The 22,225-nt window shown below is 38.7% G+C and overlaps 1 protein-coding gene, 2 long non-coding RNA genes and 1 pseudogene across 3 annotated transcripts; 2 read left to right on the top strand and 2 right to left on the bottom strand.

Moving 5' to 3' along the window:
- Positions 1–1,284, top strand: part of LOC122331668 — a 3,027-nt pseudogene extending 1,743 nt beyond the window's left edge.
- Positions 1,285–2,386: 1,102 nt separating this feature from the next.
- Positions 2,387–3,641, top strand: LOC122331706. Its single transcript, XR_006248273.1, has 3 exons — positions 2,387–3,114; positions 3,227–3,253; positions 3,513–3,641. It is a non-coding gene; the product is annotated as an uncharacterized LOC122331706 (long non-coding RNA).
- A 5,614-nt stretch (positions 3,642–9,255) lies between these two features.
- LOC122331667 (gastrula zinc finger protein XlCGF8.2DB-like) lies at positions 9,256–9,730 on the bottom strand. The gene is made up of 2 exons (XM_043229172.1): positions 9,475–9,730; positions 9,256–9,374 (listed from the first exon to the last, which is right to left on the bottom strand). The coding sequence occupies exons 1-2, from the start codon at positions 9,728–9,730 to the stop codon at positions 9,256–9,258; spliced, it is 375 nt and encodes a 124-aa protein (XP_043085107.1).
- Positions 9,731–10,681: 951 nt separating this feature from the next.
- On the bottom strand, positions 10,682–13,145 carry LOC122331705. The gene is made up of 3 exons (XR_006248272.1): positions 12,964–13,145; positions 12,812–12,879; positions 10,682–11,653 (listed from the first exon to the last, which is right to left on the bottom strand). It is a non-coding gene; the product is annotated as an uncharacterized LOC122331705 (long non-coding RNA).
- Positions 13,146–22,225: the final 9,080 nt, after the last annotated feature.

The raw sequence follows: 22,225 nt of genomic DNA, 5'->3' as shown, positions 1-22,225 counted from the left end.
ACATCTTCAAACTGTTTTAAAAGAAGAGGAGAAGCTGCACCAGTTCTGTTGTGAATAAAATATTACCTCGTGGTGGAAATTCTCTTTTTATTATTTATTCAAATTTCAAATATATTCAAATTTAAAACCATCCCAACATTTCCTGAGAGTTGTATTTCATATAGCCATGGACAGCTGTTATTATTCAGAAATATTGATCATGTTTAATTATGCCTTTAATTTATTGGAATGGATCTCAGTTTCTTAAAACTGGCTTCAAATACATAAAACAAAAATATTACAACAAAAACAGAACAAGCATGGAGCAAAACCTAGCCTATACACCAAATCCAAGTGATATGCTCTTGGCCAGCCTCTCACACCCACGGCAGGGGATTTCCACGAGAGACCAGCTTTCTCTTTACAGAGCGGTATGAAGGTAGTGGGACCTGCAGATCCTGGTACTTTGCCGAAGCTGGTGAAGACGTGATTCTTCCTGTTCGGCCAAATCCAACATCAGTGTTGTGGGACTTGAGAGTGGAGTGGTTTAGACTTGATCTGAAAGACTCCACAGCTAGTGCATCTCTAAGAGGATCAATGAGGACAGAAACACAGATTCTGACTCGAGTCCTACAGAGGAAGAACACTCACTTTAATCATCAAGAACTACACAGAGGAGCTGCATCACTCAAACTCTCATCGGTCTGAGTCTCTGATGAAGGACTTTATAAGTGTTTCTTGTTCAGTCCAGATCCTGGTATGATGACGCCACTGTTAAGGTCACAGCTGAAGGTCAGAAAACTAAAGCCTGGAATAATACTACACACACTCAAGTCAGAATAACTAGAGAATGTTCTTGTTGTTGGTCTGTAGCTGTAGGACGCCCTCCGGTGATCACAGTACATGGGGTCTGGATTACTCAGAGGATTTCGCCGTCTAGAGTGTGAATTCAAAGACTGGTATCCTGAACCTGATCTCTCGAGTGGCTGGATGCTAAAGGAGTCAGACTGAGTCCAGAAACTACACAGAGACACAGAAGCACTGGACAGATTCGGTGAAGTTCACGCTCATTGTACATCCCAGAGACAGCCAGATTCACTGCAGAGTCAAAACAAGACGTCACTCGCTGAGACACTCATTATCATCCCAAGCAAGAGCATCTACACACTTTTTACCGCACTGCTCAGGAACTGGGAACATAGTATATTTTATCACCTGCTGTTTTGTTTTACAGGTAAAATGTTTCTCATTCTCTTGGAGGACATCGGGTCAGCCTGCTTTCATTTGAAGTTGTGCTCGGTGTGACTGATGTAATACTGATAGCTGTGTGTGTCCATAAAACAGAGGTACAATTTGATTTCTTTTGGCATTTCACGTAAACAAAGCAGTATAGGGATCATTTTCAAGGCAGGCCAAGTTTATTTATTTAGCACATTTGATACACAATGGCAATTCAAAATGCTTTAGGAATAAAATAATCATACAAAGAATCACAGCAATAAAAACAAAGAATTAAAGATGTTAAAAAGGAGCTGATTTAAAATAAGAATAATAAAAATATACACCTGAGTGCAGAGCGCCACTGAATAAAAGCACAGCTAAACAGACAGGAACTGATCCCAGTGGGATCCGAGGGGTCTGTTTATATTCAGTGAGGATACCTGTCATACATTTAGGTCCGAGGCCATTCAGCGGCTTCCAGTTCACGCCAGGTCTGCGCTTGTCTTTGATCAGGTCATTTGTATTGTTTCTAAATTAAAATGATATTTGTATGAGTTGTCTGAATTCAGTTTTTTTATTTTGTTCAGCACACAATCGAATGGAGAAGGAGAAAAGAAGACTGGCAACAGGGTGAATCTGTCTTTTATTAAATATGTTATTAAATGTCTGTTTTGATGAACAAATTATTTAATGAACAGACAATGTGTATTTATATACTTTTCTGTATATCTCAGATCCTGCAATTTGTTGTTCCTGAAACAAAAATTATATTTTTCTATTTGTTGTCTGAATTGATTTCTACTTTTTTATTCTGATTTATTTTCTCCAGCACACAATATACTACATCATGAAAAAGTCATCTACACTACGAGAAGACAAGACTACAATACGTGAATCTGTCTTTATGATGTTATTGATCCTTGTTCATTGAAAGTCTGTTTTCAGCAGTAAGATACCGCAGTGCATTCATTTGTTTTTATCTTCAGTCTGGTCACCAGTTGTTTATATAATGTATATGTACTCAGGTAAAAACACAATATAGAGCTGATCTCAAGCGCTGGGACACATCGGTCAGTCTAGTGTGTGTTTGGTGTGTTCTCACATCGGCAGAAGAACTCTGATTGATGTTCAGTTTAGCAAACGAGTCAAAGCACAGACAGAAGACTTTTACGAAGATGTTACGTGATCTTACCAAAACATTCCAGTATGTGAAGAATAACACTTAACAACATAACTGATATTGAAAATGCTAAGCAAGTGCTGCTTTGTTTACGATTTGTGTATCTGTATATATTGTGTATATCCTTGTTTCGATTTCTTCTTTTGAAGAACGAATATATGCTAATGTTAGCTGCCAACCAAGTCCATGAAAAACCACCTGTGTGCTGCCCCTATCAACTACAGGACGCTTTCATATTAAAGATCTGGTTTCGTACATAACTTAGAAATGTTGTGACATTGTGTTGACCACCAGTCTTACGCCTTTTTATGATGAACACAACACTGTCATCAATTTTAAGCCCGCTAGAAGGTGTTTGTTGGAGGACAGTCTGCGACTGTCAGCTGCAGAACACACAGGTTAGTTTACAGTCGCTGTATTCAGGTGCAGCTTTTTGTCCAGATGCCGGCGACACAAGGCTCCAACGCCATCGGCTTTTATCACCACTAGTCCTTTGACGTGAGCTTGTTGTGTCTCAGCCTTAAGTGTCACACTAACAAAAATCCATTAGACATTAGAAGAACACAGTCATTAATACAGGTGAAAAAACTAGAACCAACGTAGAACACAAAGCAGAAGCAAACGCTGAAAAGAGCTGGCCGTGAAAGAGGAAAATGAAAATGACAGAAATTGTGTTCTTTATCATTTAGAAAGTGATCAACTTTTACGAAGTCTGCAAGCAGTTACACCAACAGGTCATTTGTTTAATTAAATAAAGCTTAATTTGAATACAAATATATTGACTGGATAAAAATAACTTGATCTAAAGAGGAATTCTGCCTTTGTAACGTTTCTTTCTGTTTTCAGCTCTCACACAGTTAAAGACACACTCGAGTGAGTAAAAGGACTTCATTAGAAAGAAGCCCATATTTTATGGCATGATTATTTTAACATTATTATTATTCTTATCATTTAATCAAAAATCTAAATGTGAAAATGATATACAATGTTTTAAATGCTAGATTTATTTAGCTTTAATGCTGTATCTTTATTTTGTTTATCTTTTAAAGAACTTCCTATAAAACATTTGACAGATATTGTGGTTATTTCATTAGTCTCCTCTTAAAAGCAGATTTCTCAATATTTCCGACAGTGGACGTGATTCTGGATGCTGATACGGCTCACCCACGTCTCATCGTGTCCGATGATGGGAAACAAGCGAGGGAAGGAAAGAAGCGACCGGAAGCAGCGGTTGGAGAAAAAGAGCGATTTAAAGATTTCCACGCTGTTCTTGGGAAGGAAGGCTTCTCCTCGGGAGCTTTTACTTCCAGGTGCAGGTGAAGGATCAAACTAAGTGGTATGTAGGAGTCTCTGGAGAATCTGTTATCAGCAAGGGCTCGACCCGGCTCTGTTCTCTGAACGGATTCTGGACCGTGAGTCTGTATGATGGCACGTGATCGGGCTCGTGAATCTTCATATGTGCTTCTTTCTCTGAGAGGACATCCTCCGAGGATCGGTGTGTTTGTGGATTATGAAGAGGGTCTCATCTCTTTTTATGATGTGGAGTCCTCGTCTCATATCTACTCTTTCACTGATCAGTGTTTTAATGAGAAACTCTATCCGTTTGTTTGTTTGGGGCGTTACAGGAATGAAAACTCTACACCGTTGATCATCTGTGATGATTACTAATCAGATCAGTGATGAAAGGTCAATAAAATGCACAAAATGTTTTTTTGTTTGCCATATTCTTTAGGAACTTATTTCAAGTCTTACAAATGACTAAAATTTAGTGATTTTAGATTTAAGTAGCACCAATAGCGTAATGAATTTGTGGTAAAATATTAATATTTAGTATTGTTCATCATTTTGTACGGAAATAGTGGCTGATTTTGTCGCTGTAAACTGTGTTTATAATTATTTTTCTTTCTTTCTGTCTGTCAGTTGAAAAACAGTATTTTTTGTAAGAAGAACATGAATATCAGAAAGTGATGTGACAATCTATATCAAATTATTTTTGTGTTCAACATTGTGCTACAAACGTAAGTAGTTGAATATCTGCTGAACCCAGAGATACGATTAACAATTAACTTGAACTAGTTTTTTATCTGAATCATTGTAAATCAAGTACAGAAGACTATAAACAGGACACTATAAAAAGAGCATGAGGGTCTGTGGGGATGACGGAGCAAGAGCTGGACATCGGTGAAGAATGAAGGTTTGGTTGTGTATCCTGCTGTGTGTTTGTGCTTCGGGTAGATGGAGGACTCACTGAGAACGAGATCAGCTCCGAGGACAGAAGACCGAATCCACCTCAAACAGACCCTCGGAGAGTTGAAGCTTCAGCAAACGGCCAACAATACTGTCCTGTGAGCTTCCCTGACATCCACGCAGCGCTGAGAGAGCTGGGACGCCACCGTTACAGAGCAGAAAGACAGCATCAGAGCCTTAGAGACGCGACTGAGGGAAGAGATGAAGAAGAAAACAGATGGTATCTCATTAAAACATTCACTCTTTTTTTAATCCTGCATTTTAAATGACCTATTGTTGTTTTTGGGTTACAGCAGATAACAGCAAGTAAAAAGTACTTGTACCTTCAATTATTATTATCAAATTAAACAATTCCAAATACCAGCTAACTTAACTCATGTGATGTGTGTACTGCTATGCATCTTCAGTTTACTCATTATGTGCAATTTTTATTTAAATTTGTAAACACATCTGTGCACGTGTTTACATTAGCCATCACCAGCATTATTTAAATTAACGATGGTTGTTTCTGGCAAAACAAAGAATTGTGGGTTATCTCAAGAAGGGACGAATACACATAATGAATCCTTTGAAGGGGCAGGTCCATACCATGGTGGTAATTCAGGTTCATTGGGCAGCGGCAGACAGTGGAAATATGGGGGACGGTCACGTGTTTGGACTGTTTGTTGTTGTTTTTCCATGTCCCATGTGCTCTGTGTGCCCTACTTTCTGTTTTCCGTAAATTGTCTTATTGTGTTCAGTTAATTATGTCATTTACTTCATGCTTTTATAAGTTTCTGTTTGTTCCATGTTAAATCTTCCGTCTGTCTACCTGCTTGCCTTTCCGTATTATTTATTCTTGTAGAAGATTAAACACTGTTAAGAGTTATATTCTTGTTGAGTGCTCCTTGCCGCAACCACACCGTGAAACCAAGGCGGAGCCTGCAGAGCAGGGAGATCAACCTCTTTGAAGTTCAGTTGTGAATGTCACCATCTCTGGAAGTTCTACAGCCAAAACCAACACCTGGAGGCACTTTATCTGCAATCCTGAACAGAAGATGCTTCTGTACCCGACTCGTGGGCAGGAGAGGCCACTGGAGCGCAGCACGCTGCCCACATGCTCCACATAGGAATGCTGTTATAGGAAGGGTAGACCTATAGGATGTCAGGGCTTGAGAGAGCGGATGTCACCAGTGTTCCTGTAGCTCTCTCTTCATTTTGTTGTTTTCGGTTAAAAGGCAATGGCAAGAACTAACCCCACAGCTGACACACAAAAGAGCACTACAACTTTGCTATCGTCCAATTAAAATATTGTGCTCCAAATAGCATGCATTTTGTCTTTGATTAGCCTTGAAGTAAAATAAAATGATATTTAGAGCACTCACCCTCAAGTAGTTCCAAATCTGTATGCATTTGTAGCCAGGCTGTTTTGGGACACCACTGATTTCCATAGAAGGGAGAAAAAAAATACTCCTGTGTACGTTCAGAGGCCATTTAGGGGACTTGCTGGGGACCTTTTTTTGGGTATTTAATGACTCAGTGGACCAAAGCCATAAAAAAATCTGATTGGTACATCCCTTATAGTAAGGATTTTAAACATCATTATTTAACACAATCTGTATACTTTGGCAGAAATTTCAAATCTTACTGAGAGCCAAATGGAGAAGCTGAAAAGGAGAGTAGAGGTGAAACATTTTAATTCTATTAAATTCTGTTTTATATCGGTGTGAAACAGTAATGTATAACAGTATTATTTTTCAATCACAGACGGAAAGATCGCATTTTCAGCTGGACTGATGGAATCTGGAAACAGTGGACAAGTTGGTCCTTTCACCACAGAAATAACACTAACTTACAGGAACGTCTTCACAAATATAGGGAACGCCTACAACCCAATTACAGTTGATTATTAATGACAACTCTGCAGCTGTTTAATGTGAATAAGAGAATCAAATAATCTGCCATGTTTCAAAACTATTACGCTGTACATCTGATTCTCTTCTTTATCTTGTTATTTGCTTCAGGTGTTTTCACAGCCCCACCGAAAGGAGCGTACATGTTCATCTTCTCTGTCTTTGGTCACAGTAATCCCTTAAATCCATCAGCTGCCTCTATTATGAAGAATGGAGAGAAGGTGGTTATGGCACATGGTTATCAGGATCAGTATGATGTAAACTCCTCGAAAAGGAGTGGTGTTGATCCTGGAGGTGGGAGATGTTGTATATGTGAGACTTTGGTCTGAAAAGTGGATATATGATGACGAGAATAACCACAACACTTTTAGTGGTTACCTACTGTTTCCTTAAGAGAACAGGAGCTTTGCAGAAAGTGATTGCAAAGTTTAGTAAATTATTTAATGCTGAAAATCTTGAGGAATCATTATCATATGAACCTTTTATTAATGATAGTTGACTCTATGAGAGTCAGTATAATACTAATTTGAGCTAAAACAAATGGTCTAGAATGACAAATTGTATAAAGAGTTTAATCTCAGAGACATATGGGACCCCATGAGAAAATCTAGACTGCTAATAAAAGTGTCACTTGTCCCTGTCCTGTATCTCCTCTTCATTAACAAGAGAATCAAGAGACATCATGGTTTCATTTCATTTTATTTGTTTGTCATGTTCTCATATATTTCCCCTACAAACCAGTAGTACAGTTTGTAGTTGTAAACTTGACTGATCCAGTCCATACCAGTAAGCCAAACCACTGCTATATATCCTGTCTGCTGAGAGGTTCATGTGTTTGTAGCTACATGTAGCTACACTCTTCTGTTTATCACTGTCTGTTGTTTAAAGTGAACAAATATAACGTAATTCTTTCCATATTCTTTATACTCTTGGTTGTACACTTTTATTCTAAAAATGTGCAGTGACGCACCCACTGAGAAACCTGATAAAAGTACAGCAAATCTATTGTACGGAACGTGACGATAGAGACACCAGCTACCAAAGTCCAATGTTTACCGGGAGCCTGATATCTTGTCAAATTTAAAAGTGCTGGCTAATGCTCAATGTAAATTCTGTAAGATTATGCACGTTCAGCTTCGCCAGTCTCAATGTCTAATTGGTGCGTGCAGAACAACATAGGTTTTATAGACAATTGGAAGAAATAGACAAATTGAGAAAATAACAGAATGCATAGTCGATATAAAAAACTGGATGATGAATAACTTAAAATGCTATGCTAAATTTTGAAAAAAAAAGGTGGTGCTAATTATTGAACCTAAAACCCCCACATGTTAGAGTCTAGAACATCATCAGTTAGGAACCTAGGTGTGCTGCTTGATACCAATCTTTCCTTTGAAAACCATGTTCCTAGCATCTGCAAATTGTTTTTTTTCCATCTCAAAAATAACAGCATATATAACATGCTCTCAACGTCAATTGCAGAAAAGTTAATACATGCATTTATGACCTTGAGGTTAGATTACAACAAACTTCAGCTGGTCCAAAACCTCAATACTTGAGCGAGCTCTTATCACATTATAGTCCTGCATGATCAATTTCCTATCTAGCACCTAAACTCTAGAACAATCTCCCTAACACTGTTCGGGAAGCAGACACACTCTGTCAGTTTAAATCTAGATTAAAGACACATCTTTTTAACTTAAAAAGATGTAAAACAATGTATTTAACTAATGGCAAATTTTGGTAATTCTGTATAGTTGCCTGAGGGTTAGCATTTTCTGAGGGGTTGACGACATCTCTTCTCAGGTGTTTAGGAACAGCATTTAGGACTAATTGTAGATTGTATATTGAAGATGCAGGACATCGAGCTAGCAGTGCATTACAATAATCCAGTCTAGAGGTCATGAATGGATGAATTAACTTTTTTGCATCAGAAACAGGTAATTTGTTTCGTAGCTTGGCAATGTTTCTAAGATGGAAGAATGTTGTTTTGCTAATATTTATTCTGGTCTTGTTCAGATATATAGTTGAGTATTATCCACATAGCAATGGAAATTAATCCTGTGTTTTCTAATAATATTACAAATGGTCAACATGTATACTGAAAATATCAGAGGACCTAGGACAGATCCTTGTGGCACTCCATATTTTACCGGTGATAAATGAGATGACTCGCATTTAAATAAACAAAATGATAGCGATCACATAGGTAGGATCTAAACCATCTGAAATCCTGTCCTTGAATACCTGTATTTTGAGTATGTGATGATCTCAAATTCAAATTTTATTTGTCACATACACATACATCTATAGTGTGGAACGAGCACTACGATGAAGTAAAACTAGCAATAAGATGCAACCTTGGTCTGACGCAAGAAGCAAGCCATTTGTAATTTTATTATTAATTATAAAGATATAATTACATATAGATATTTTTGAAAATACAAGCACAATGTAAAAACATGTACACAATAAGTGCATTGTACCAAATGATTAAATTAAAGGTAAATACATAAAATAGTTAAGGTCACCTAATATAAAGTGGGACCCAAGTTCATTCAACTTCAGTGTGAAAGTCCCCTTCATTTCACAGAAATGTGTATTTTTTTGTTGCCATTAAAACTAACAAAAGACATCCCCAGTCATGTCACTTCTTTACATTTGCTTGGTATTAACAACATTTAATCTGTTCAAAGTCTATTTATGATCCATTTCCTCTTCCGTGTGAATCAAGGGTCACGTCTGAAACTCTTTCCACACCGATCGCTTTCTCTCGGTGTGAATCCTCATGTGGGACTTCAGATTTCCGTTTTGTAAGAAGCTATCTCCACACAGCTGGCAGGTGAAAGCCTTCTCTGTAGTATGAAGTCTCACATGAGTGTAGAGGCTTACTTTACAGCTGAAGCTCTCTCCACCGATCACACTGATGAAAACCACTCTCTCCTGAGTGTTCACTCTTCATGTGGGACTTGAGGCTTTCTTCATATTTGTAAATCTTTCCACACTGATCACAAGTGAACGGCTTCTCTGAATGAATGGTAAGGTGTTGATTAAGGGTGCCTTTTTTAATGAAACTCTTCCCACAGTGCAGGCAGATGAACGGCTTCACTCCAGAGTGAATCTTCAGGTGTTCTTTAAGGTTTCCTTTTTTAGCGAAGCTCACTCCACAGTGTTGGCAGGAGAACGGCTTCACTCCGGAGTGAATCTTCATGTGTTCATTAAGGTTTCCTTTTAGCGTGAAACTCTTTCCACAATGTTGGCACGTGAACAGCTTCTCTCCAGTGTGAAGTTTCGTGTGGGAATTAAGTGTCTCTTTATATCTGAAACTCTTTCCACACTGATCACAAGTGAACGGCTTCACTCCGTGTGAATGGTCACATGTTTATTAAGGTTTCCTTTTTACTGAAACTTTTTCCACAATGATCACAAGCGAATGGCTTCCTCTAGTGTGAATGGTCACGTGTTCATCCAGGCTTCCTTTTAGTTTGAAAGTCTTCCCACAGTATAGACACGGAATGGCGTCTCTCTAATGTGAGTTTTCATGTGTTCATTAAGGTTTCCTTTTATTGTGAAACACTTTCCACATTCGTGACAAGTTAAGTAACTGGGAGGTTTGGTCTTCTGAACGGAATTTCTTTCAGTCGGTATGGATTTTTCTACAGCCAAGAAATCACGCCTCTTATATTGATATTTCTCTTCTATTTCTTTCGCTTCTTGACGCTCTTTTTTTATTGTCATCAGGTCTAAAGTGAAAAAGAAAAATAATCCTGGTTACAAACTTTATTTTAAGGTCAACCCTTCCTTTAAGAGAACCCATCAATGTGCAATAGTACTTGTGAAAAGTTTCAACCCCATCGCTACTGAAGTTTACAGTTAGGAGCTCAAGTCAAGACATGCAATTAACTGAAGAAAGATGTAATGAAGAAAAACGTTCATCTTTGAAAGAAATGGCGAGAAGTTCTTAACTGAAAAATTGTCACAAGCTGCAGTGATTTCTGGAGACATGCAAGTCTATATTTCATCATTGGAGGCCATGCAAAATTAGCATTTCAAAGACTTGTGAAAACATTTAACAGCATTCCCGGACACATTAGAGATAGACGACACCTTAAAATCCCAAAATATGTCTAGACAGGACTGGATCAAAGCACACACACGCTGCATTGAAGACAGCCATTGAAGCATGTAGTCTAATGAGTGCAGCTTCTCCCAAACATCCAGTGCCTTTTCAAACATGATGGAAAGTTTTTGGGTTACCTGAATTTAGCATAGTAAGTCTGCTGGAGAACTGTACAATAACAGCATTTAGGTTATTTTCATGACCGACAACTGAAGTAAGATCAGAACGCCTTTTTTTTCATGGCTTTAACTTCATATGTGCGAGTACCATCATAAACAAGCTGATCATGAATCAAGGAAATAATATAACATACCAAATACAAACGTTATAGTGTTCGTTTTAAAAGGTCTGCTGTGAAATCAGCGTGCAGCACCCAAACAAACACTTTTAGGCCGATACTGTGCTGAATTCACACCGTGTCTTAATTACCGTAATCTGAAGATGACAACACACGACGTTGAGCTCGGGATCACCCGTCTCCATAGCGACTGTCAACAGACTGAGGCCCCGTCGAACATAAGACACGTGTGTGCTACTGTCATCAAACATAGAGCGCGTCAGGTAAATACACTTACTGTTTGTTTCTTATTAATGACTGCGACAAATGTTATTGCTAACCTAAACAAACAAGAAGAAAATAACATGCGTAATCTGTTGTTATATTATAGCATGTATTTTCTATGGTTCTGCGTGAAGTACAGTCATGGTGAAGCTTCTCAGAAAACTCATAACTTAAGGATGTGAACACTTTTTACAAGTTGGTATCTCATAATTACAGTAATTAGGACATGGCAAGTGTTAGTGTTAGTCCGGTCGAACCCACTCCATGCCAAATAAAACCACGCTAATTAAGACACTGTAGAGCTGCACAAAAAATGAGTAAGTTCCTCTTTGAGAAAGAAACGAACCCGTTTGTTCCTCAGTCTCTTCATGTTTCAGGCTGAATACTTCTACGATCCTCAGGTCTTCACTCTCCTGTTTGATAAGAGCCATCTCTCTTCACCGGGAAGACTCCTGTGCTCAAAGGAAATAAAAACGAATTACATTAAATCTCTCAAGTCAGAGTTAAGGGTCACAAATGGCCTGAACTCACTCAAAGCTAGCGCTAGAAATGACAGAAACAAAAATGCAGGAATTGTTACAACAATAGACATAAAACACTGCATGCCCAAAACAATAATGCATTTCTACATGAGCATCTCGAAACATTTGGTAAATGAATTGGTTGAAGCTTTGTTTTCATATCATCGCTACTTGCTTCCCGTTGATGACAAGCTGAGTGTATTTAAGTCTCGTTCACTAGGAGGTAGATGAAGCGCAGCAGTGTTGTGGTCTATGGCACTGACTGAAGTGTACGTATCAGGCAGACTCGTTCTCGTCCACCCGACCAAGTGAAACGCATCTCAAAAACGAGTCGAGGATTTCCTCTCCAGCGGAGCCCCACAAAACTAGACCATCTCATTAATGGAGAAATTAAAAGTCTTTACGCAGAAGTCAAACCAAAATGATCTGAATTTAGACGTTTGTGGTGGATTGGTTTATGAGGAGATTTTTTAGCGAGAACAATGATGGATGACTGCATTTACTTCAATATCATAATAATAAATAGCGGCACAGTAACGAACAATATACAAGAGAAATTTTAAGAAGTAACATTAGTACAAAACATAAATATGATACTTATTTAGAGCTTCTTAAACCTCTTCAGCATCCATAAATCTCATTTTGTTTTTATTTATTACACTGAGAATCATAGTTCATATGAGATTATTAAACATGATTTCGGAGGGATCTGACACGGTGTGTTTTATTTTGTTTATGAACACATTTTTCTAACATTCTAGAGACAAGAAAGAAAACTTTCCTGGCCAAAATCTACCCATAAAAACAACGTTATGGGAACCAAAAAGATTTGTTACAAGGGTATAAATGCTGTGTTTGATCTGGTTTTATCTAAACAATTTGTAAATTTTATTAAATTGTAAGTTTTATTAAAAGTCACTGACTGGAAGACTTGAGTTTATAAAAAATGTCTTACATTTGAACTACAGCAACAGATCAAATATTTACCCCGTGGAGGATAAAGCATACATTTGATTTAAACAAACTACATAAAATACAAACACAGCTTATAGTATTTAATATTAAACGTACACACTTCATCACATTTACCTATTTTATCTCATAACTAGGACTTTTTTCTCGCAAACGCAAGTTTGTGTGTCCTGTTTCCGTTAACTCTGAGGAGAATAAAGAAGGCCGCAGTCAGGCTATAAACTCATTATTCTGAGCACAAGACCAAAATAACACGCTAGATGTCTCACAGCAAACCAGAACAGACGGTTTTTGATCGAGGCTGAAAGCAGCACAAAACAGTGTCATAGTTTTGGAGATCATTGTTCCGTTTTGGCCGGTTAAAGCGTTCCTCTGGTTCTGCAGTTCTCGTTCTCATTCTACATAAACACCTGAACCTTTCCGTCGATTTCAACACTTTTAATGAACACAAACAAACCTGTCTTCATCGAGTCACAGGAGAGCGGTAGCGCGACGCGGGCTTATGACGCCACGCCGGCAGGCCAAAATAAAAGTCCCGCCCAGAGCCGCTGTGCTGGATTCATTCCAGCTGATCCGCTTCAACTTGAAGATTGTGTTTTGTGAGGTCTGTATGTTGTATCTATTGTCCAGAATTACATGTCAGATGACAGGGAAGAGTCACAAACCACCAAAGTTTCACTTCACTACACACTTCAACTGTAGGTTATTGTACTCAGTTCACCACACACACACACACACACACACACACACACACACACACACACACACTCTCTCTCTCTCTCTCTCTCTCTCTCTCTCTCTCTCTCTCTCTCTCTCTCTCTCTCTCTCTCTCTTCTTCAATTCATCAGTCTATGCTACTTACTATTCAAACAAGAGTTGTAAATGTTGTTTCGATCACGAATGCAGACGTAGTGTTGTTGACGAGGTGAGTAAAGTATGTGAGAAATAATGTTTCAAACATAAACCACATAAAACCACCTTACATTACACCAAATACACAAAATAATGTTCATACGAGCCCTTTGTGCCTTGTGTCAAACTTTGTGCACACAGTTGTACATCTGTGTTTTATATTTGTAAAACCTATATACTTTTATTTTGTGCATGTGTTTAGTTTTTTCCCCGTGCTCATAAATTGGGTTTCACACATGTGTCTTTTGTGTGAATTATTAATGGGACTAATCTGCTCGCATAGTCTTTCCACTAAAAAAAGTTCCTGACATTAACGGAAAGCATTTATTTTTAACACCATGTACACACATACATCTCTCAGCATTAAAAAAACGTTTAGTTGTAAAGCAGACCGTGAGATTGACAGCGTTATTACTGTGTAAACTGATGGATATATATAAAATCATACCTGAAGCAGAAAGTAATAGATACAGCATAATTCACAAAGACACCCACACAGATCTCCACATGAGAAGAGTTTATTAGACAGGGAAGGGCATGGTCTCAAAGATAACACAACATCAGCGGGGTCACACACTTGCTTCATTAAATAAATAACAGACATTTCATGTTGCATAAACGCAGAACACACAGAAGAGTTTTATGCTGTATTATTGATTGTTTATGTTGCTCAGTGCTACACAGAAACTGATACACACTGTTGGGTGAAGCTTTCACAGATGTGCTGTATCGGGAATAAAACACAGCTGCTGACCAATCAGAACTAACCGTTTTATAATAGTTTGTCTGAGAATGAAAGCTTTATTGTGGTGACTGTTTTGTGGAAAAAAGAAAATTCTTATGAAATTCTTATTCTCATTCTTTTGCAACAATTAAGTAGAAATTTGTACCATGTCATACCAAATCATACCATGTAAGCAAGGCTTTTAAAATGAAGTGTAATCAATTTTAAAGTGGTTTTAGACTCATACTGGGTCTGCAGTTATGAACACACAATGTCAAAAATTTAAATAATAATAATAATACTTGACAAAAATGAGAGCCCAATAAAAGGCAACATTAGACACATATTTAGCATATCAATAGTAGACAACTTTATATACACATTCACTTTTTATACATTACAACACACCTTAAGTAATGTCAAAAAAAACTTAACACAGTCCCCTTCAGTCTTACTACAAAAAGTGTGTGTGTGGGGAACTTGTTTCCTGGATACACAGACTCATGGGGATTCATGTCACGGTGCGAACCTAAATTGAAGTCTCTATAAACATTTTTTGAGAACTGGCTGTGATTTTCAAACTACCCCATAAGGGGGGGTAGGTTTAGGTGTAGGACAATAGCACATACAATCTGCACAGTATAAAAACCATTACACCTATGGAGAGTCCTCACAAGCATATAGCTGACAAAACGTGTGTGTGTGTGTGTGTGTGTGTGTGGGCACGCACATTTAATTGCACAGAGATACTGAGAAGTTTTGTAAATTAATCATAAATCCAGCATGGAGGGGTTCAGTGAATGTGGTGTTGAATGTGTTTAAGTGAATGAGTGTGTGTCAGAGACACTGTAGAAGGACAGAGTGCCGGCTTCCCAGTCCAGATAAACTCCAACTTGTTTAGATAAAGATGATGGAGCAGGTATGATCTTGATTTTATTTTTATGCCAAACGTTAAAACCATTGGCATTACAGAAAATGCTCCAGGATTTGTCATCAAGCCCAAACATACTATTATTGCCTTCTTTCCTACTGGTTCCTTTGTAGCTCATTGCTATACGGGCCCACACTTCCCACTGAGCCTCCCAGTAACAGCGTCCAGTCAGACTCTCTCTACTCAGAACCTGAGGAACACCTTCAAATCTCTCTCTGGATGATCAGGATATGGCTGAGGAGCTTTCACATATGTGGCTTTTTTGTTCTCTTCTGACAGTATGAGTTCAGTGTTTGCTGTGTTTGGTGAGATCACAGAAATCTGAAAAAAAAAAAAATCACATTAAGACCTCCATAGAGACATAAGAACATTTAAAAGTTCTAAATATGTGTAAATAAAAACCTACATTTCTGCAGTCCTGCTTTGAACCTGCATAGTCCTCCATAGTCTAAACTAAAAACAGGCACACATTAAGAAAACATATTGGCAGATATACAGTTTACTTTTCTTTCAAACTCATACTGATTTTACACACCACATATGTTCTACTTCAGGAAGTTGTAATGGCCCTAGTACTGAGCCTGGAGGTACTTCATATTTCACTTGTGAAATACATGATACCTAATGCCCTGCACGGGCCTCGATTTCAAGCCCTAGCCTGGCCCATGTCCGACAGCTTATAAGAATTACCGGACCTTAAAAAAACATTTCAGCTATTAAAATAGTTTTGAATTCAGTTTTTATTAGGTTAATTTAGAAACAATTTTAGTGCATTTTCCATAAAGTATGATTGATCAATTTAGCCTTCTCAAATCATCACAACTTGCCTAAAATAAAATCTATACATATACTAAACCTGTTCAAGCATATAACAATGTTTAAATGTTTAACATTCGCTATAAGAATAAATGTTCTATATGATGGTTTGTGCCCTGCAGGACATAGAGGCATCAACACAATCACTTGCATTTTATAGTCTTCACCATCATTTTTATGATAAACTGTAAAGGGTCTACTTTTATTTGTGTATACTGACAATATCAATAAAAAGTGATCTTATAAAATAAAAAAAAATCACTCTTTCTTATATTGCAGCCATTTGCTAAAATCATGTAAGTATTTTTTTTTCTTATTAATGTACACCCAGCCGCCCATATTGACAGAAAAACACAGAATTGTTGACATTTTTACAGAATTATTAAAAAAGAAAAACTGAAATATCACACGGTCCCAAGTGTTCAGACCCTTTGCTCAGTAGAAGCACCCTTTTGATCTAATACAGCCATGAGTCTTTTGGGAAAGCTTTTGAAACATGGATTTGGGGATCCTTTCCAGTTTTTCAGGTTTGATGATAAACCTTTTTTAAAGCCATTTTCAGGTCTCTCCAGAGATGCTTAATTGGGTTTAAGTCAAGGCTCTGGCTGGGCCATTCAAGAACAGTCAGAGTTGTTGTAAAGCCACTCCATTATTTTAGCTGTTTGCTTAGGGTCATTGTCTTGTTGGAAGGTGAACCTTCGGCCCAGTCTGATGTGACAGTCTCTGGAGAGAGTTCCCCTCGATGGCAACCAGTCATCTTGCCTCTGCAGCTGAAAAACACCCCCACAGCATGATGCTGCAACCATCATGCAACCACCTGTCCAATACATGGTGGTTGATGAACAGTGCCTGGTTTTCTCCACACATACCACTTAGAATTAAGGCCAAAAAGTTCTATCTTCGTCTTCTGAGACCAGAAAATCTTACTTCTCACTATCTCAAAGTCCTTCAGGGTGTTTTTAGCCAACTGCAGGCTTTCATGTGTCTTGCACTGAGGAGAGACTTCAGTTGGACCATAAAGCCCCGACTGGTGGAGGGCTGCAGTGATGGTTGACTTTCTACAACTTTCTCCCATCACCCGACTGCATCTCTGGAGCTCAGCCACAGTAATCTTTGGGTTCCTCTTTACCTCTTCTCCCCCAAGGAGCTTCTCCCCCGATAGTTTGGCTGAACGGCCAGCTCTAGGAAGAGTTATGGTCATCCCAAATGTCTTCCATTTAAGGATTATGGAGGCCACTGTGCTCTTAGGAACCTTAAGTGCAGCAGATTTTTTTTGTAACCCTGGCCAGAACTCTGTCTCTGAGCTCATCAGGCAGTTCCTTTGACCTCATGATTCCAATTTGCTCTGACATGCACTGTGAGCTGTAAGGTCTTTTACAGACAGGTGTGTGGCTTTCTTAATCAAGTCCAATTAGTATAATCAAACACAGCTGGACTCAAATGGTGTAGAACCATCTCAAGGATGATCAGAAAAAATGTACAGCACCTGAGTTAAATATATCAGTGTCATACAAAGGGTCTGAATACATAGGACCATGTGATATTTCAGTTTTTCTTTTTTAATTAATCTGCAAAAATGTCAACAATTCTGTGTTTTTGGAGTTTGGAGTGCTGTGTGTACATTAATAAGGAAAAAAATTAACTTAAATGATTTTAACAAATGGCTGCAATATAACAAAGAGTGAAAAATTTAAGGGGGTTCTGAATACTCTCCGTACCCACCATAAATATGTTTATAGAAAGCTTTGAATTACCACCTGCTTATGAGTAAAAGTCTTCTTATATTTTTCCCCAGACACATTTATGTAAATTACTTTTGCTGGGGCTTTGCGGCGAGACTACTGCATGCATCTGAGCGCAGAACTCTTGACGGCACATGTGGGCAGCTTTGTGCTGATGGACACTGGACACAACTCGTTGAGTCACTCTCAGTTGCAGAGCGTGGTCTCCTTTGCTAATTTTTAATCACTAATTAATAAATGCCTAAAATATAAAACTAAGGAGAAGACTCAAACAGCCCTGAGGCCCAGTCCGCATCTGAACTATGACGTGAAATTTGGCCCAAAGCCCAGACTGCAGGGCATAAAAAGTTGGGGCCCATGCTTAAATGCAGGGCTCTAATGATACATCCTCATTTTTTGCTAGAACCTGATGGAAGCCAAATAAGTACTAATTGAACCCTTCTAAGGCACTTCCACTAATTCCAACATAGTTTTCTAGTTTATTCAAGAGAATGTTGTGGCCGATAGTGTTGAACGGTGCGCTAAGATCTAATAGCACTAATATCGAGATAAAACCACAATCAGATGATAGAAGCAGGTCATTAGTAACTCTAATGAGAGCAGTCTCAGTACTATGGTACGGTCTAAATCCTGATTGGAAATAATAAAGTAAATTATGTACATTATAATTTTAGAACTTAAAATATTTTTGTAACAAAAAACTTAAGGATCTGCTACAGTGGACATGTGATAATCCCCTGAAGGTATATTGGTTGGTTTTACACTGCAGTACTTGCGGATATATCCGATTTACGGAGCTTTAAAGTAATGGTTACTATACACCAAAGTTACCAAGCTTGGATGAGCCAGGATAATTGTTTTTTAAAACTTTTTTTTTAAAGAAGAAAGTCATATACACCTAGAATGGCTTTGGAGTGAGTAGGTTATGGTATAATTTTCAATTTTGGGTGAACTATTTCTTTAAGAGACTGAAGACACTCGCGTATACCTAGTATTTATTTTCGTTCCTATTTGAGCTTTCCCTATTTCCTCTTCCAAATTCTTCCACTGTTGTGTCTCTGTTCCACCCTACTAATACAATGTCTTTAAAACATTCTCTGCTCTTCTCTGCCCACCTGTCCCCCCACTATCGTCATCCTTAACCTCTGATGATTTTGTTCGTTTCTTCATTAACAAAACCACTAAGATCAGCAATCAATTTCCTGCTGCTACTCGCCTTACACACACCAAACCACAGCACCCCAACACATTCTCCACTTTCTCCCTCCTCTCTGAAACAGAGGTATCAAAAATCATCCTTGCCACGAATGCCACAACCTGCCCTTTAGATCCCACCCCTACTAACATCTTTCAGGCTATCGCTCCCTCCGTCCTCCCTGCACTCACCCACATTATCAACAACTCTATCTCCACTGGTACATTTCCCACAGCTTATAAGGAGGCTTGTGTTGCCCCTCTCCTTAAAAAACCCACACTTGACCCTGACCTCATTGAAAATTACAGACCTTTATCTCTCCTCCCATTCATGGCTAAGACACTAGAGCGTGTTGTCTTTAACCAACTCTCCTCCCATCTCTCACAAAACAATCCCCTGGACAGCAACCAATCAGGTTTCAAAAGCGGCCACTCCACAGAAACTGCACTTCTATCGGTCATTGAGGCACTGAGACGGTCAAGAGCACAATCAAAATCTTCAGTGCTTATCCTGTTGGACCTGTCTGCTGCTTTCGACACTGTAAACCATAACATTCTCCTATCAACCCTCAGGCAGATGGGGGTCTCTGGAACAGCCCTTCGGTGGTTTGAGTCCTACCTCTCTGGTAGGTCATTCAGGGTATCATGGAGGGGCAAGGTCTCAGAGTCTCATCACCTCACTACTGGAGTGCGTCAGGGCTCAGTACTTGGGCCACTGCTTTTTTCCATCTACATGACATCACTGGGTTCTGTCATTCTGAAGCATGGCTTCTCTTATCACTGCTATGCTGACGACACTCAACTCCATCTCTCCTTTCAACCAGACGATCCCACTGTTTCTGCACGTATTTCTGCGTGCCTAAACAACATCTCAGTCTGGATGTAGGAACATCACCTGCAGTTAAACCTCACAAAAACAGAGCTCCTCGTTTTTTTTCGGCCGATCCCAACATACAGCACAACCTATCATTTCAGCTAGGCTCGGCTATTGTATCCTCGTCTAGGTCAGCTAGGAACCTTGGAGTGATCATTGACGACCAGCTAACTTTCACTGAGCACATTTCAAAAAGTGCTCGATCTTGTAGGTTTGTGCTGTACAACATCAGGAAAATCAGACCGTACTTATCAGAACACGCTACACAGATCCTTGTCCAGGCACTAGTCCTGAGTAGACTTGATTACTGCAACGCCCTCCTTGCTGGCCTCCCAGCCTCTACAACCAGACCTCTTCAGATGGTCCAGAATGCAGCGGCAAGGGTGGTCTTTAACGAACCAAGGAGGGCCCACGTCACACCCCTCTTCATTAGTTTACACTGGCTTCCTATAGATGCCCGCATCAAATTCAGATCCCTGATGCTGGCCTACAGGTCAATCACAGGCTCTGCTCCCTCATACTTACACTCATTAATTGAATCATATGTTCCCTCCAGGTGCATACGCTCTGCAAACGAAAGGCGCCTTGCAGTGCCTTCACAAAAAGGTGCAAAATCACTCTTGCGCACCTTCACCTGGTCTGTTCCTCGCTGGTGGAACGATCTGCCCGTGGCCACTAGGGCAGCAGAGTCACTAGCAATCTTCAAAAACCAACTCAAAACTCACCTTTTTCGTCTACACTTGACCCAACATCAATAGCACTTTCTTCTTCTCCTGCTCCTTCCTATCCTTTTCTTGATTTAAAAAAAAAAAAAAAAAAAAAAAAAAGTCATCTGCGTTAGGTAAGACAAGACCCCACTCAGAGCACTTATGCACTACTGCCCTTTTGCTGATATTAATTTGCTTTTATATGCCTACCTCATTTGTACGTCGCTTTGGATAAAGGCGTCTGCTAAATGACTAAATGTAAATGTAAATGTAAGATGAACAGATTCTATGTAATTTTTTTAATATCCAATCTGTACCACAATTTAGGAAAAAAAAATTTTTGGGCCACTTGATTTCATACTTGAGGATCTTCAGTGCATAAGATGGATTATTTAGATAAGAATGCAGTTGAAGTGCTGAGTGTTCTGGGTGATTGTAGCTCAGGTCCAGTTCTCTCAGATGTGATGGATTTGAACTCAGAGCTGAAGCCAAATAACAACATCCCTCATCCGTCACCATACAACCTGATAACCTAAAAAAAACAAGACATCCTGTTGAAGATTTTAAGTAATTAGTAAATCTTTTAAAAGTAAAACACTTTTACACCCACACACCTCAGTATTTGTAGTTGACAGTTTGGGTTCTTGAGAGCATCAGAGCTTCACTCCTGAATCCTGCAGATCATTGTTACTCAAATCAAGCTCTCTTATAGGAGCTAAAGACACAGTTTTACAGAACTCAGCCGTAAGATTACAGTCAGCAAGTCTGAAAGAGAATAAAAACATTTTCAGGAAAACTTTTAGTCTGTTCCTGTAATACATGAATTTAATACTCACAGAGCCTTTCTACAGTTGCTGGTAAGAGTGTTCTTCTACCCTCCTGTGTTGTATTGTATTTCTTCTGATCAAAGTCTTCCATCACATCCTCTGACATCTGAAGCATGTAGGCTATTGCTGAACAGTGAGCAGCAGAGAGTTTCTTCTCTGAGTGTTTGTTTGATTTCATAAACTCTTCAATCTCTCTGTACAGAGTCTGATCTTTCAATTCAAGAAGACACAGGAACAGATTGATGGACCTTTCAGTTGAGAGATCATTCTTTTTGTATAACATCTTTTATTGACTTTTTCAGAGTTTAACCCCGGCAGGAAATACAATTAAACAAAAACACAACAAACAAACTAACAACAACAAAAAAATAAATAAATAAAAATAAAAATAAATAAATAAAAATATAATAAAATAAAATAATTAAATAAATATTAATAAACATATATATACAGTCCAAAACTTCACATATCTAATGCTTCTTCAATATTTCCATTTTTAATAAAAGACAAAAATACCTCCCAGATAGCAGAAAATTCAGACAATTTCTTCCTTATTATATAGGTAAGTTTCTCCATGTAAGGAGGAGGCGGAAGCCGATTGCGATTCCATGTGCGGATGTTTATTGGAAACACACACACAGATGAGGATGGTCAAAAACAAGCAAGGGTTGTCAACAGTAATATCAGTCCGGAAGGCAAACATACACAAAGGGAAATCCGTGGGCAAAGTCGAATGGAGGCAATGGTCAATATCAAAGTTCAGTAGTAATCGGTTACCGTAACAAACAAGGATGATCCGTGAAG

This window comes from Puntigrus tetrazona, unplaced genomic scaffold, assembly GCF_018831695.1.
Source record: "Puntigrus tetrazona isolate hp1 unplaced genomic scaffold, ASM1883169v1 S000000001, whole genome shotgun sequence".
NCBI classification, from domain to species: domain Eukaryota; kingdom Metazoa; phylum Chordata; class Actinopteri; order Cypriniformes; family Cyprinidae; genus Puntigrus; species Puntigrus tetrazona.
This window is presented reverse-complemented; position numbering and strand designations above follow the sequence as displayed.

Excerpts from the sequence above, each read along its gene's own strand:
- LOC122331667 (XM_043229172.1), bottom strand. The coding sequence starts at position 9,730 with ATGAAGATTCACTCCGGAGTGAAGCCGTTCTCCTGCCAACACTGTGGA. Across the intron at positions 9,375-9,474 it reads CCTCAAGTCCCACATGAAGA|AGAAGGCTTTCACCTGCCAG; the intron begins GTGAACACTCAG and ends TTCATACTACAG.